The 17,096-nt window shown below is 41.7% G+C and overlaps 1 protein-coding gene across 5 annotated transcripts in view; it reads right to left on the reverse strand.

The window, feature by feature from the left end:
• Positions 1-2,804: 2,804 nt before the first annotated feature.
• PAX2 (paired box 2) overlaps positions 2,805-17,096 on the reverse strand; it is a 102,645-nt gene continuing 88,353 nt past the window's right edge. For 3 of the 5 annotated variants that reach the window (XM_015633171.2, XM_015633173.3, XM_015633169.2), the window contains 3 exons: positions 15,897-15,998; positions 9,943-10,029; positions 2,805-8,003 (listed from right to left, as the gene is read on the reverse strand). In XM_015633171.2, coding sequence (XP_015488657.1) covers positions 7,882-8,003; positions 9,943-10,029; positions 15,897-15,998 — 311 coding nt within the window. In that variant the 3' untranslated portion in view covers positions 2,805-7,881. Of the gene's footprint in view, positions 8,023-9,942; positions 10,030-15,896; positions 15,999-17,096 lie in introns of all 5 variants that reach the window. The other 2 variants (XM_015633175.2, XM_015633172.2) reach the window with 1 other exon arrangement.

The raw sequence follows: 17,096 nt of genomic DNA on the forward strand, positions 1-17,096 counted from the left end.
CACAGAAAAGGATCTTGAAGGAAGAGCATGGCAGGAGACAGGGCTTGCACAAAGCAGCCAAGATTGACAAGAGGGCATCTCCTGATACATGAACCAGTGGAAAACAGTCCTTTCCAAGCTGCTGCTACAGAATGAATTTCCAGCTAGAATTTTGAACCTGAAATTATCAAATAGGTTTTGGAAGGCATCTTCCACCAAAATGTCACACAGGGGAAAACAGGAAAAAACCCAAGCCTTGATAAGCTTTGGTTTCAGACCAGCCCTGTCATCTTCGCCAGGAGTTACTGGGCCATTTCCAGGTCTTGTGACATTTGAGCTGCTCCCAAAAGCATCTCACCACAAGGTCCCTGTGATGCAGTGAGATGCTTCCTTTTCAGTAGAAGTAAATTTCTGACTTACAGAGGAAGAGGCACCATTAGTAACATAGCTGTAGATGTCTTGAGAACACTGAAACTAGAAGTCATACAAAAATTCATTTGTATTTATTTTATATACATGTATATAAATATACATATATACAAAATGGTGTCACATACAAACTACATTATTTCTAATGTATCTTGTGATTTTTGCCTGTACTTGGATCATGATTTTTAAGTATGAGGTACTGACAATACAAACATTCTTTACTTCTCTGCAAACAATGCCTGAAGCATGTAAGTTAACTGTCCTGAGGATATTCCCAGCTTTTTTCTAAAGAAGAGAAAAATCGATATGCGGACTGTTTACTAGGCACATCTTCATTCACTGCTGCTTTTTTAGAGAGTGGATCCTTCTGTTAATATTTTAAAGCTTTTTTTTTTTTTTTTGGACACAGACATCATTGTATAGACTTGCTAGATTATAGTTTTCAGGATGAATTTTTTCCTTTAAAACATGGTTATTATATTTGCTGTTATTCCATTTTTGCCACTCCACAGTTCCTTACAGTTCTTCAGTAGTTATTGCGTGTCCAGTAAGTTAATCTGCTACCTAAATGAATACCTTGAGATGTGCATTATCTTTTATTGGCTACACTCATTGAAGAGTACATTTAAAGAAGGTTGTCATCATATCAGAATGTTCAAACTTTTCTTTATTTTTCTTTTCAGAGTAATCATAAAGAGGATTTCTTTACTTAGTGTTGTATAAACCCTCACAATGTCATTTTACTCATTAGGAAACAGGCTGTGGTGCTCTTTTTAGTTTTATCACATAACATTTTCATACTGAGGACTCCCATTGATGATGCAGGATTATTAAAGGAACATAATACTAGTTTGAATGGTGGGAATAGCTCTTTCATGCAAGTATTTATTTTTGCAAGATATGTAAGTTCTTGAAAATTGAAAAGTTTTGCTGTAGTTCTACTGCCAGTTATGGAGACTTACACAAGGAATGCCAGGGTGAAGATCTCTGGGTTGTGTTTTGTGATACAAATAAGATAATCATGTTAGCTTCTAAATCATTTTTGTAAGATTATGTTACCAGGATGAATTTTTAAAATCCATTCTGCATTTGTCTGACACATTTATCTGGTGATTCTTAGCCTTTCACCTCTGACAGTGAATGTACACTAATAATTTCCTTCGATTCCAGTCAATTTAACATCTAGGATTCATCTATCGATTTGCTGTTTGATTCTTATCACCTAAACTTTTGTAGAGAAAGAGAATTCTGATGCATAAGAAGTGCCAGAATTGGGGAATTCAGTTTTATTCCAATTTTGAGTGCAAGCCTATCCCTACATCACACCCCAGGCCTGTCTGTCTTGCAGGCAGCAAACCCTGGAAACTTGAGGCTTCCAGCTTCAGGAGAGTTGCCAGGCAGTTTTGCCAGTTTGTTTGGATTTCAACAAATTGACTTTCACTTATGGAAAATATCCTGTTGGGGGATTTTCAGCCTATGCTATTAATGCTGTAAGGGAAAAATAGAAAGTAAACAAAAGGAGATGCTTTAACTCTCTCATGAGCAAAAACATTTGATTTCATGACAGCACTTATGCTCAGGTTTTCCTCAACATACACGTGCACTGGCAGAAAATGGGGCCCACTGGCTTTCATGAAGTGTTGTGAAAATATTTTATAATGATTAAAAATTGTAGGAGTAAAATTGGTTTGGTCTAGCCTGACTTCTTGCTACATTTTTAGTCCACCTCTGTGACTGTAAACTGCATAGGACTTCCTGGAGAACTAATGCTTAACTGAGGAGAAATTGACTGAATACCTCAGTATTTGGTATGTTTATAGCGTACCTGAATATAATGCCCAGATGTTTGTTAGGTGGATGATGAACAGCTTGGAGAATGGGTTATTTATGACTTTACACTGGGTTTTGCTCCCCAGTTGACCTAGACAGAGTATCCCAGCTGGGGCTATGAGGAAACAAGCTTAAAGGGGAAGGAGACTCTGGGCTTTACCCCACATCTTTCTGATGCTGTAGCTACCCAATAGCATTTTGATTTTCTGAACTACCTGGGGGTACCTGATGTGTTATGGATCATTGGGAATCAACTGAGTGAGATCAATAGAAGAGGGAGTCCTGCTGGCGATGCAGAGAAGCGTGTGGTGGCTGATGGGGGCTCAGAGGCTGGATTGTACCTGTAGGGTGTTGCAAACATGTGCAATGCCGTCCATCATGCAAGGTGGTGGTTGTTAACAATCCTAATGTTGTTTACACAGTGCCCAAAGGGTGCCAGGTGCAACAAATGTAACATCCCAGAGACCTCAAGGGGAATCTATCGGAGAGCAAAGTGTTGGGGGAGTGGGGGAAGAGAGAGAGAAGGAGAGGGAAAGAGAAACAAGCCAGAAGCCACAAAAATGACATAGAAAAAAAAAAAATTGCTTTTATTTATCATGTGCACAAAAAGAGAAAAGAAAATAGTCAAACAGAACTGAAGTGATGAGGAAAAGCCAAGAGGGGCTGCAGAAGCCTAGAATGGATGTGACCCTGCACCTGGCACTGGCCCCCTCCCTCCCCAGTCTCATGTCAAGCTTAGCCTGGAGATCATCAGCAGAGCTGCTCTACATTTGTTATCAGTTCTGTAATTGCCAGTTTGGTCCCTCCTTCCTGCTTTGCAAGTCTGCCACCATCATGGGCTCAGCCAAGGAGCACACTGTGGTATTTGTGGGTCCCTCAGAAGCCCTCACTCTGTCAGTGCCAAAGGGGGCAGCTCAGCTATGATTCTTATTTCTTTTTCCAGAGGGGTGCTTTTCCTTAGGGACAAAAGGGTGGAGTTTTTCCAACAGTTCAGCAAAACAAAAATTCCTTTAGGAAATTGTTAATAAGCATATATAATTTTATACTCAAGAGAAGAAAGAGGTGCAGGGCTTTTTGTTTTCCTTTTCGTGTTTAACATCCTCACATTTATGTTGTGATTAATTCCAAAGTCTTACTCTGGGTTTGATTCATCACTACTGATGGGTCAGAAAGCATGCAAACTTCTCCCTGTTTCCACAGCAGGGCTCATTGCCACCGACTCTCCCCAACAGATTCACAGGCCACAAGTGTCAGCTTTACTGCATCCACCTCATGCAATCCTCCCCACATCCCACTGGGCCAAAAGGATGTGAGAGCTTCAGAGAGCAGGACTCAAAGGTGCTGCCCAGTTTTGAATGCCATGGTCCCTGTTGTTTCCAGCCAAGCACAGCACTTGAGATTTCGTGAGATTCTTCTCCCATGATCGAGTAGAGAGAGGAGACCCAGTCTCACAACGTTTCTGCTTGGTCCATTAGATAAAACAAATGTAGCAACAGAACTAAGAATGACCTGAGAAGAAAGAAGTGAACGGAGAGATAAGGAAGGAAAAAAAAAGAAACAAGGAATGATTTGTGAGAAAAAGGAAAAGAGAGAAATGTCATGGAAACATTAATTATTATTCACAATAATGCTTAACATTTTGATAGAATTTTCTATCCAGAATCTCAAAGCACTGAGCCGGTGCTAATTAATTCAGCTGTGCAATCCCCCTGTGAACTAGAAACTGTTGTTATTCCCATTTTACAGAGTCTTGGAATTGAGGTGTGTGGGGAAATTGGACTTGACAAAGGTTTTCTAGAGCCACAAGGAGAACTAGGATGTTTGAGGTCCCAGATACCTGCTCTCATATCAGTAATGCTATTCCCTCCCAGGATAGAAAAGTGCATTGGAAATGGGAAATAATAAAAGAAAATGATATAAATTGAACAGAAAGAGGGATTGAGAAAGAAATGTGAGAAGGTAAGAGACAGCAGAATGGAGGAGAGGTTTGTGTTGTAGACTTCACTGGATTTTGCACAATTCCTCCAATCCTTTTTCTTTTTTTTTTCTGTAACATTTTTAGAAGGAAAATTATTAAAACCCCCCACCTATAACAAAGCAGCTGTTGGCCTGTTGGGGAAAGGGTCCTTACAAGGTTTGGCTGTTCCCTCAGGTTTTGGATTTGTGCTGTGCTTTATTGAACACATTGTTTTGTTTTCAGTGAGCACAACGAGACTTGCACAGTACACACAGCGTGTTCCTTATCTACAGGATGAGACGAGGCTGTTTTAATAACTACCATGATGAAGATGGAGATGAACTTATATACAAGAGGAATTGCCTTCACATTACACACATTATCTTCCTACAAAGCAGCAATTGTTTTTTTGCAAATAACATAATATTAAATAATTGGTAGAATTTTTGCGTTTCCTGCATAGTCCAGTCTAATGGAATCTAGATGAATATTGATGGTTTTCTTCTGCATAATATCACCACATAAATCCCCATGTCAGCTACTAGACTTGGGCTATAATACTGCTTTACAATGCATCCACCGACTGTAAATCAAAACAACCAACACAAGAAACTCTTTGGCAAATGTAATTCAGTACATTCGCATGAGGGTCTACAGATGGTGGTGGAAGAGGATTAGACTGCCCAGTCCTTTGCATAATTCTGCTTTCCTTTGAATTTTCCTGGTCAAACTATGTGCTGTACTTTTGAACTTTTCCAGACCAATCCAATGCCTGGTGGAAATCCTCTTTTACCAGTGGAGTTAAGCCAACAATAGATTTGGCCCTCCAAGGGTCAAATCAAGCCAGCCATGAGCGAGACAACTAAATCCTGCTTTCAGACTCTAGCTCGTGTCCTCAAGTTTAGTGAAACACCATTATAAAAATAAGCATTTCTGAGCTGCTGGCTTCTCTCAACCTGGGCCCTGGGCTGCAGGTGGCCAAGTGTGAGGTGTGACAGTCTCTTTTTCTCTAGCTTCCTCAGGAGCTTCTCTTTGCTGGTCCTGGGATTTCTTGCCTCTGCACTGACTACCTGCTGAGTGAATCTGGGTGGTGCACAAGTAGAGCAGAGGTTGTACTGAGAGACTAAAAGAGAGACCAATCTAAGTGGGTTCAGCATCTATCTGGTGTCTGTGAAGGAAAACAGAAGGAGTGGTGAAAGCATATTTTTAAAAATTGAACAGAACCTTCTTCTCTCATAGAGTAAGATCAGACAACAGGCCAATTCTGGTCTTGGTGACAGTGTAACAGCTCTGCTACTTGCAGCAGAGGTTACTCAGAGGTAAGATGTGCAGAATGACACTTTTAATAGATCAGGAGTAACCTCTTTGATTTTATTCTGTACAGGAACAGATTTTAGCTCTTTATCTTATATGTAAATGTCCCCCCAAATACGCTTATCATTTGGGCACCCCATTAAAGAAGACACAGACCTATAATCAGCTAAAGCCATGCAAAGGCTGAAAAAGTTAGGTGAAAGGGGCCTTTGGGATCAACACAGCTGTTTACTGATGGTGGATTTTATACATACAAGTTAAACTTGGAGACAGAATACCAAGTCCACTACCACATCTCCTCAGAGGCTTGGAACTTTGGATTTTATACATGATGTTGGCTGTACAGATTGCTCCACTGTTCACTTTTATGCCCTTTGGGGGTTTTATTCTCAATCCTGTCTTTGTCTGTGGACAATAGCCCACAAGTTTTATCTGAAACCTCTCTAAAACAACAAGGATCTACTTTGGCAGACTTGGTGCCCTGGGGACAGGCTATAGCTGCCTTCATGTTTTCTTTGAGTAATTTTGAGGAAGTGTCAGTGCAAGGAACAGTTTATGAGTTTGCTGACAATACAGGAGTAATAAGCATTTCTATTGACAGTTAGCCTTTTGCAGAACAGTGTTTGTCCGTCACTTGGGAACCAAAATGAGCAGAGAATCCCTAGAGAATCATCAGGTGAGCATTTGGGATAAAGGGTAAATATTAGGGTGCACAATACAGGACTGAAGATGAAAAGATGGGGCTATATATTGGGTCTGGCTGGTAGGATGCAAGCATATGGATTTGAACGGGGGCCTATAAATTAGTAGGTGTATGAGCAGATGGGCAGGGAATCAAAGGGGGGCCCATATAGCAGGGCTATAATGGTTAGGAAATTAGGTGTTGGGCACAGATAATGAGGTGGTTGTCACCAGCAGTGGAGATCTGGAAAATGGGTGTTGGGCATATCTAAAATTGCAAAAGTTGGGATGTGGGTGAACTGAAGTTGTCACAGGTACAGAGTTTAAGGTAAAAGGGCTGAAGGCTAAGGACTAGGGAACCAAGCAATTATCCCAGCCAATCCTGAATTTGTCCATCTCAGTCTCAGCTGTCCAGAGGGCAATCAGATGGGCCCACATGAAGCCCCACACTTTCCACCACACAGCGCAGAGAGAGCGCAGCTGGGCTTGTTTTCTTTGTTTGCCAACCAGTGACATGGAAAACGTTTGTTGCCTCAGAGTGCTTTTTTTTTGTCGACGGATGTATTTGGTAACTTTGTCAGATGTGACTTGTCCACACTGCTCCCCAGAGACAGGATTTGGGAAAGGAGGGGGAGGAGGAGGCAACTGGGTGGAGCTGGCATCCAATCCTCTCCAATACCATCATCCCATTGTAGTGCAAAACAGAAAGGAAACAAAACCCTAGAGTGAAAGAGGAGCATCAAACGTCAGAGGAACTCGGCTGCCATTCAGGTGGTGGGGGGAGATGGGACTTGGAGTTTTATTTTTGTAGGGTTTTTTAATTATTATTTTGGTTTTTTTTGTTGGTTTTGTTTGCTTGGGTTTTTTAGAAAATTGGGGATTTTTTTGTTCCTTTTTACAGACCTTCATGACAAAGCATAAAAACACAGTTATATTTATATATCTATTTATATATTTCTTCATTTCGCCGGTTTGTTTGTAAATGTTGCTCCATCCTCCTGTCTGAGCTGATTGTGTGTCACAGAAATTGTGGGTGTATGTGTGAGGTTCCTCCCAACTCTGGTCTGCAAAGTCACCACCTGTGAGGTGCAGCCAACTGTGGGGGAATCCATTCTGGAAAGTGGGGATGAGGTGCACAGAGAACCAACCCCTCGTGGGGTGCAGATCTTTACTTGGTCCTTTCTTCATTGCCAGATGGGCCAGGTCTCTGTGCTGCCATCTCTGCTCTAGCCAGACTGTTCCCTCTGTCCTGGGAAACAGGGTGAGCATCTCAGGTTACACACACTCAAGAGTCCACCACAGAAGAGTGTATCTTTGGGGAACAGTGTTTCACGGGCGGCATTCTCCCCTGTTTCCCTGGCCCTTACCGCTCCCAGAAAGGGGTCCTGTAAGGCAATGGCTGCCAGCTGCATTGCTTCCCAGTCCCCCTGGAGTCCTGGAAGCCGAGGGGACTTTGCACGGCTGAGCTTTACCCAGGGGTGTTGGAGGGCTCCTGCAGGGAAAGCCACTTGGCCGCAGGCTGTTCCTGGCGCGGGGGGAGCGGTCGGGGCGGAGGGCAGGGGGAACGAGGGGGTCTCAGTCTCATGTGGTGAGCGCTTGGTCCGGCGCCTTCATGGCGAAGAGGAAGGAACTGGACTGTGGGGAGGAACGGAGAAGGTCTCTTCACCCTTCCCAGGGATGGAGGGAGGTGATCAGACAGGTACAATGTGGAGGCCTAAGCTGTCGCCCTGCAGTTTCATGTGGTTTCCATGGTAACTAGTGGCGGTCATAGGCAGCGGCAGCAGTGGGAGGTGCGGAGCCCCGGGATGTGGCACTATAATAATAAGGGGAACCTGAAAGTTAACACAGGAGAAGAATGGACTGGTTGAAAGGACAAACAGTAAACAAAAAAAAACCAAACCAAAAAACAGAAACAATCAAACTAAGAAAAGAAATAAAGGACAACTGAAAACAAAAAGAAAGGTAGAAAGAAAGAAAAGCAAAAGAATCAAAAGAAGAACTTGGGAGATTGATCTCCTAATGGGATTAGGGAAAGGCAATCAGTGGAAGCCAACTGAGGGCCACACTTCAGTCGATAGATGCTACTCTGACCTCTGGATAGGACGCCCCTCTATGGGAAGGAGATCCTTTTGCATCCTCTGACAGTCAATAAGTTAGCCCATGGGCATTTGTGCTGGTTTTGGCTGGGGTAGAGTTAGTTTTCTTCCCAGTGTCTGGTAAGGGCTGTGTTTTGGATTTGTGCTGAACACAGGGTTGATAATACAGAGTTGGTTTTGTTACTGCTGAGCAGGGCTTACACAGAGCCAAGGCTTTTTTGCTTCTCCACACCACTGAGGAGTCTGGGGGTGCATGGGGGACAGGGAGGAGACAGAAGCCAGGACAGATGGCCTGAACTGGCCAAAGGGATATTCCAGACCAGATAGCACCATGGTCACTGTGAAGGAAGGAGGAAGGGGAGATGTTTGGGGTGATGTTGTTTGTCTTCCCAAATAATCATGGTGCACAATGGGGCCCTACTCTCCTGGAGATGGCTGAACACCTGCCTGCCCATGGGAAGCAGTGAATTAATTCCTTGTTTTGCTTTGCTTGTGTGTGTGGCTTTTGCTTTCCCTATTAAACTGTCTGTATCTCAGCCCAGTTTTCTAGTTTTTATCCTTCCAATTCTCTCCCTGATCCTCCTGGTGGGGGACTGAACAAGTGGCTGCATGGGCTTGGCTAATGCCTGGGGCTAAACCACAACAAACATTGCAGCACAAATATGCCACACCTGATCCATAGCCACAAAGAAAAGTGTCAGGGCCAGGTATTCTGAGTGTACCTAACAAAGTGTAATGGGTCACTTTAAAACCAGGAGGGGAGAAATGAAACAAAATTACAGTGTTTTACTACTTGGGATTTGGGTCACATTTGGCATGAAAGCTCTTTAGATGGTTATCGAATGTGTGTTAAATAGTGATTGATTATTAAGATCACATTTACTGAAGTTTAACAGCACTGGAATAAAATGTGCATCTATTATCCAGTTGTTAAACCTCAATAAATACATAAGTAATAATCACAACTGATTTATTTTACATAAAATAAGTCTCTTCCTATTCCCCTGCAAAGAAATGTTGTATTAGAAGCTAAGGTCTCGTAGGAGTTTTTTTCCCCTCTGAAAAAACCCTGACTATTTCTGATCATATCAGTGACTGGAGATAGATATATATCCCTGCAAGAGAATTCTACTGGCTATTATAAATCTTGTGATGCAGCCTGTCTCCCACTCTAGACATTAGTCCAACTGGTCCAGTTGGAAGAAATTCTATGGGATTTAAAGATTTCCTAGGAATTGACTCTGGATTTAGCCTGGGAGATGAGTGAAACCTTATCTGAGTTTTTAACCAGGCCTTGAAAGTATGTTAGTTGTGACCTAAGAGTAACAGAACCTAAATTTAACTTTTGATGTAATCTGGAATAAACTGTGGATGCAGCCCATGGAGAAGCCAGAGCTGAACTGGAGTTCTGAACTGTCTCATGAAAGAGGAATCGGCTTCAGAACTCATACAATGCATACATGAGGTATCCATTATATATCTATATATATATACCCATTTCCAACTGGACTGGAGAGTGAGGAAAAAGGCTTCTCACCTGCCCAAATACTTGAAAATCCTCTTCAGAAACAAACAAACAAACAGAACAAAGAAAAGAAAACAGACAAACAGAAGGAGCGCGAGGCTGGGGGTGTGCTGTGGGAAAGAGGTACTCACTTAGTAATGCAGGGTTGCTGAACCGCCAGGCCTCGTTGTAGGTCGTGTACTGAGGGTGGCTGTAGGGGTTCCCTGAGAACTCGCTCCCTGGAAGAAACCAAGGAAGGTGTGAAATACAGTGAGGAATAAAGATTTATGTCTGCTGTTCCATCAGAGCAGTGTTCATGCTGAATCTGTTTGCCAGCAGGAAAACTGGCGTATGTAGCTTCCCTGTCTAGCTGGGCCTCTTCCCTTCAAGTCACTGCAGTGCCTGTTCAGTGAAAAGGTGCTTACTCACATCATTAAGCATCACAAGATTGACTTCTTCACAATCAAGGAATCAGTTCAAATTCAATAATATGAATAAATTATTAAAGTTGGGGGGTTTTGTTTCTTTTTTTTCCATTGCCTTCTGTCTCCCAATTCTCAAGCTGAAGTAGGAATGCATATGCAAGCTTTTATGCACTTAATTATCAGCTTTCTTATGAATAAGATCAAAGGTTCTCCAGTAGCATGAAGAAAGCAGGCATGGAAGCTTGATGGGACAAGCTCACAAGGAACTCTTTGGAACTAGCAGTGCTGTTGGTGGCAATATGTATTGCTAATTTTTTTTTATTAGGGTACTGAGGGTGATGGCATATTTGTGGAGAAGAGTATAATTCATTTTTGGAAGTATTCTGGGTTGGCTGTGCTTAAATACAAAATAAAATAGAAAACACATGAATCACTTTCTTTCTTATTCTGGATGATAATATTAGAAAAGTGATTCATATATTATTAACCTCTCTTTTATGCTCAGTTAGTGAGCTATAGAGAAAACTTGCTGCATTCTAGCTCTAGAAAATAATTTTCTAATGATTAGCACTTTAGTTAATGTGCTGAATCTGAAAGACAAGTAGGGCTACAGCTCCCCTTTTCACATTAGGAAAATGAGCCCAAACCAAAATGCTTCCAAGCTTTGTCATCTAGTAAGACTCTGAACCAAGATCCGAATGGTGCAGAGTCTTCTAAAACATTTTGTTTTACTTGTGGAAGGAGCTGTCTCCCTGTTTCTTAGAAGGCTGTGCAGGGTATTTGGTAACTGAAGGGGGATTGTGCTGCATTCAAAATAAACAAATCTCCCCAAACTTAAACATGTATCATTCTATTATGGAAAATCATGGCATGATCTGTTCATAAGCTGAATTTAATGTAGTAACAACAGACTGTGGACAATTAATGCCATCTGAAAGGCCTTATGTGCTTAAAAGGCAGAGGAAGAATAGTGTGGGTGTTAGCTTCTGATCTGCCCAAAGGCAGAGGTGGAACAACAGAAGTGTTTGAAAAGCACCTGGAAGTTCCTGCTAGATACCATGGAACAGGAAAAGAAGGTAATGCAAGATGGGATGGATGCCTGTGATACAATTACCAAAGAATGTCAATTAATTATGGCATAATCTCTGCAAATCTCCTCTCACTGGAGTGTTAAAGCCAAAACCACAGATTCTCAGATGGTGGAAATGAAGTCTGTTCAAGTTAGGGGATTTGTACTGCTTTAAACTTGAGGAGGATCTTTCCAGCAAGGTTTTTAGAGGTACTCAGGATGATAACCAAAGTACTCAGTGCAAAAATTAGTATGAATCAAACCAAATCATCATACAAAGGTATTCTAGTCACAGTGGCTTTTAGTTTCAGCATAAAACCTCATTTTGTGTGAGAGATCTTGCTAACTACTGTTTTAATGATAATAACTCGGCATAATTCCATAGCTAGAAACATCCTGCATGGAAACTCTGACAACTAGCTGGGAAGGAACAGGTGAAACCTGCGAAGAGGACCATGCAATGCACAGTCCAGATTTTTCTCTACTGAAATGATTTATCTGTGGAATATACTGGAATGAGTTTGCTTCCCAAAGAAGGAGAAAAAAAACCCACTTTCCTAATGAGAATTTCTGCTTTTGAAGTGCTTCATATGACGTAACTTCACTGTTATTTCTCTCACTGTATGGAGAGAAATTGCTCTGATATTTCAAGTCTTTTCTCTCACTCCCTGCTGGGTTGACACCCTAAACTGTTTATAGTGCTGCTAAAGCACGGGTTAAGCGCAGGAGAAAAAGCCACAGCTACGGAGCGTGGGGAGGAGGGAGGGCAGCCACTGGAAACAGTGTTTATTGACGAGGAGTGAAAGCATGCATGCAGCAGGATAATGAGCTTTTGAGCTCAACTGTGACCAAGAGGAACTGAGCTATCGCCTTCCCCGATCACTAATGAAACAAGTGTAATTTCCTCATCAACATTGGATTCTGTTTAACGACTCCCTGCTGCTGCCGTCCCCAGCCCTCTGCAGGCTCCGCACTGCTCTGTGTAAACTCCAGCTCCTTCAGCGGATGCTCACTTCACTAAAACAGTTTGCAGAAACTTGACGTCCTTTCTGCGAAAGAGGAAGAATTGAGACAGGGATCAAAGGTATTCTGTTACGTTTTTAGGAAACTTCTCTCAGATATGTAGGTTAAGTGTGGCCCAGCATGTGATCCATCTTTCTGTGAGTGACTAACCCCTGCTTTTCCAAGTGTGTGCTCAGGACCACTGGCTTTCGTCCATGTTTACAGCCTGGGACCTGAAGTTACAGGAAGGGCAAATGCAGGAGTAGGTATCTGGTCTTGTTATCTGCATAAACCTCAGAGACCTTTGCATTTGCTGGCCGTGTTGCATGAATGCAGTGCTACAGGAGACAACCTTTTATAGACTGCATGAATGCAGTGCTATAGGAGACTATGTGAGCAGAAGTCTAGTGAAAGGTTGTCACGGGTAGAACACAGCAGCTTTGATTAGCACTGGTTAAACAATCTTCTCAGTTTTCCACTGGAAAATGCTGTCTCATTGAAATGGAAATGTTTTTCTCCAGCTTGTCAGCTTCAATAGAGTTTTGGAAAAAAAGTTCTGAAGTTATTGCAAATTGAAACAAATTTCTATGTTTCAACTTTCTGGTTTTGTTTCATTTTGCTTTTCTCATTTAATTTAATTTTCTTTCAATTCTTTCATTATTTTAATACGTCTTGACATCTAGAACATGTTGATGCTATTGAAATGTTTCATCCTGATGTTTGCAAATTGAACTGCAAGGTTCTGACTCCTCATACCCATGCAAGATGAAAACAAATATCAAAGAATTAGAATTTTGAATGGGTTAGAAATCTGGTTTCTGAACAGTTGTGTGTTTAGCTCTGCACTTTTGTTTAGAGAAGACAGGGTCTCTTTCTCATGTTTTCTCACATCTGAACAGTAGTTTTGTTTGCATGTTAGGATGTTTCTTAAAGATACTTCCTGAGCATTCATCTTGCTGACTTCTTGTTTCCAGTGCAGTTAAAGCACTGGGCCCTGAACTTTCTGGGCCTAAGGGCACATAACAAACCACTGGCACCATTGTATTTGATTGTTCAAACTGGACTCCTAACAGAGGTTTCAAGTCAGCACAGAGGATTGATCTCAGGAGGCCTATATTCTGTGCAATCTGTGCTCAGGAAATCTTTACTAACACTATTTCTTGGCATCTGTATTTAAATCTTATTGGTTTAGTCCTCTAATACAGAAACGATGAGGCATGAAGTGAGCCTAGCAGGTGGCAGTTCAGAACAAATAGGGGATTTAGTTTTCACAAAATATGTAGTTTAGCTACAGAACTTCTTGCAAAAGGTTTCTATGCATGTCAAAGGCTTATATAGATTCAGGAGACATTTTTTGCATTTGTAGAGGGAAAACCTATCAAGGGTTTAATATTAAATAGAAAGATACTAAGTCTGGCTTAGAAAGTTGCTCTTAGTTGCAATGTGGAGGCTGGGAGACCTTTTGAGAAAGTACCAATATATGTTTGCTCTACTCTTAACACCGTTCCTCATATTTCTCCTGTTGGCCACTGACACAAAGTAGTGGCTGCAGGGATCTGCAGAGTGACCCACTAAAGCGAAGTTTTCTGTTTCTTCCCAGGAAGCCTCTTTATCTCCATCTTGTTGGCTTCAGTCACACTAGAAAACAGAAAGAAAAGGGCTTCCTGGCTGGGTCTGACCAGTGAGGTATGACTGAAACAGCCAGAACCTGATGCTCTGTTGAAAAATGCAGTAACTACTGCAGGATGCCCTGGTAGGCCACTGGAAAAACTCCCTCTGCTAGAATGTTGACATCAGATTTAACGTGAAGATATCCATTTGACCAGAATATTTTTTTTTTTAACTTTGACATATAACTTTTTTTCTGTATAATTATGTTCCATTTCTTTTGGGGAAAATTTATGGGGGATTTTTTTGGGACACTACTGTTTTATATGCAGCCTCCACTTCAAGGAGCTGAAATACCCTATCCTTGGATAAGTGACCTGATATTAGTGGTCTTAAGATTTTTGTCCCAGTTTAGAAGTCAGTATCATCCTTGTCATGAGGACATTAACCTTACATAGCAATCACTGAACAGTTTCTACTCAAAGAGATAGCTATTTTGATATTATTAATAATCTCTGTATGCTGTGACCTCCTAAAAGTTTTGACCATAAATGATCTAAATGTTGTCAAATGAATTTACCTACTGTTACTGGGGGGAGCTCTGTGGGGGGTGTTCATTCATTCTATAGTATCTTAGTGCTTGTCTGATTCTGGAGCCAAACCATCTCCCTGAATAATTTAGTGTCAGACATGACCTAAAATTTGCCACTGGAAACAGGTTTCCCAGAGTAGTTGTGGATACCCAGTCCCTGAAAGTGTTCAAGGTCAGGCTGGATGGGGCTTTGCACAACCTGTAAAGATGTCCAACCATTACAGGGTGGCTTGAACTAGGTGACCTCTCAGGTCCCTTTCAACTCAGGCCATTCTATGATTTGTCACTTAAAAATGTTGAGACTTTGACCTGAAAACATTTCCTAACAGTTATATTTCCTCTGTTCTCACTAAAGTTAATGTTCATTTAGCTGGCTGTTCTGAGATCTGCAAGAGAGTTAAGTCAGGCTTTCTACTTATAAGCCCTGGCAAATCATATGATAGTAATTTAAGAGCTTTCTGTTCTCAAGTTTTTGCTGCTTTGGTTCTGGACTCATCTCTTCAGAAGCAGAAGAATAGGCTGTGTATATGCCCTCAATCATCACGACTCACAACCACGGGCCATATAAAGCAGAAATTGGTGTCAGATGAGTTCTGAGCTACCATGTCTGAGAAAAGAAAATCCTGCCTCTTCATTTATCTGCTGGGGACAACTGTCATCAGAGGAGAGTGGGTAATAGAGCCTGAGGTAATAAACTCTTCCATTGTCCTAGAGTAAAATGGTCCTCTCTTCTTCTGAAAGAGTGGGAGAATCCAAATGCTGAGGTTTTCTCCAAAGCACTGGGTATCAAAGAAAAAGTTTGTCTTTGGATGTAGAATTAGGTTGATAGATTTTTGCATTGGAGGCACTATTTTACAAACAGGAGGTGGTTAAATAGTTGGTTGTTAAGAGTGAATAGTTAGTTTCTCATGAAATACTGTTAATAATTTCTGAGTTCTTAGTAAGTTTAAGCTATATAGACAGTAAGTCTTCAAATACTGCAGGTATTAAATTACCATTGATAATTTTCAGTTTGATGCCATGGCTTTAGACAGAGGGTGAGTTGTCACCCTTAGTTATTGGATAGGTAAGTATCTTGAGCCATGAGCAGTACATAATAATCTGCATGGGTCATTGGAAAATAATTACATTAGTTAATGAATACTAGGGTTAATTAATTACCAATTAATTGCCACAGGTTATATCTAGCTAGCTGCCCATAGCAGCAGTGAATCAGTTACTAAGGGAAAGAGATGCATTACAAAAGGGGTGGTTAGCTACATTGGTTATAGGCAGCTGATGGTTTCTTTATGAAAAGAATAGCACTTCATGTCAGCAAAGCAATAGCCAAGCCAGCTGTGAAAGCTCTCACATTGCTGGTAACCGTTCAAACATGTGTGCACCATTACTGAGGGCTGGCAGCTCACTTACCAGGAACCATTCCTGCAAGAGTTGATGTTGGGTAGCTGCCTTGTCCAGTTGGGGGAACATGGGGTGGGTAGCCAGGCAAGGTGGTGCTTGCCATATCACGACCTGGAAAGGGAGAGAATCAGGACAGGTGATCAATATTGATTTGGTATCACCTCTTGTCCCACTGTCGCACGACTTGATAGGCAACTACTGCACAGCCTTCTCTTACATGAGTTGTGTGCACCCACTGAAAATTCGGGGTGAAGATTGGGGCACTTTTGATCTCACACTGTAAAGATGGATGTTAACACTTAGCTTTGATGGGGCTCAAAAGAATTTGGTTTGTTTCATTGTAGATTTTGGATCTATTTTAACTAAATCAAAATGGCCCTGATCTGCACAGAGAATGGCAGCATATTCATTGCCACAGTAGCTGAGGTCCTGTCTATACGCAGTGGATGCAGTTCCAAAATTGTGGTGATGTTGCTTTAGGGCGTGATCAATGTGCAAGGCACTGGGAAGTGATCCAAGAGTTTCCTGTGCCTGTCTCTCTTCCCACCTTTGTCATTCACCTGCTGACGGTTTTAGGCAAGTCACCTTACCTCTCTGCGCTTCTCTTTATGCTGCAAACTCTTTGGTGCAAGGGCACACTTTTAGTACATTTGCACAGTGCTTAGCATGAGACTAATACTGATTGGACTCCTTCCAGGTGCGGGTGTACTATATATAATAATAGGATCATGCAAATTAGTCTGACTCTCACTTTATCATAGGTACAAGTTTTTTATTTATAATACTTTAAGTTGTGATTTCTTTTCACTACCAAAGAAGTAGAGAGGGGTGTGGACTGGGTGTATGATTGTAGTTTATTTTTCCTCTCTTAGGAAGTGCAGCTGGGGGCTTCTTGGTTGATGCCAGAGGCATTTCCTCATTTGGACTGGTTAGCCTGAAAACGGGCCAGCCAGAAGGGCATTTGCTGTTAGTGCTTATTGCATTTAAATGAACTAAAATAATCTCAGAAGCTGCTGGGAGTTTCAAGCCAAAGCAAAACAAAACAAACAAAGAAAAACATAACAAAACAAAAAGCTAAATAAATTAAGATAATCTTTCCCCCACAGCTGCTGAGAGATTTACAGCTCAACCTCCAACACTGCCTACTGAGATGTCAGCCTGTTCAGGCATCGAAAGCCTTTCACATTCCCTAGGTGAACTGTAGCTCAC

Source organism: Parus major, chromosome 6 (genome assembly GCF_001522545.3).
Source record: "Parus major isolate Abel chromosome 6, Parus_major1.1, whole genome shotgun sequence".
Classification (NCBI taxonomy): domain Eukaryota; kingdom Metazoa; phylum Chordata; class Aves; order Passeriformes; family Paridae; genus Parus; species Parus major.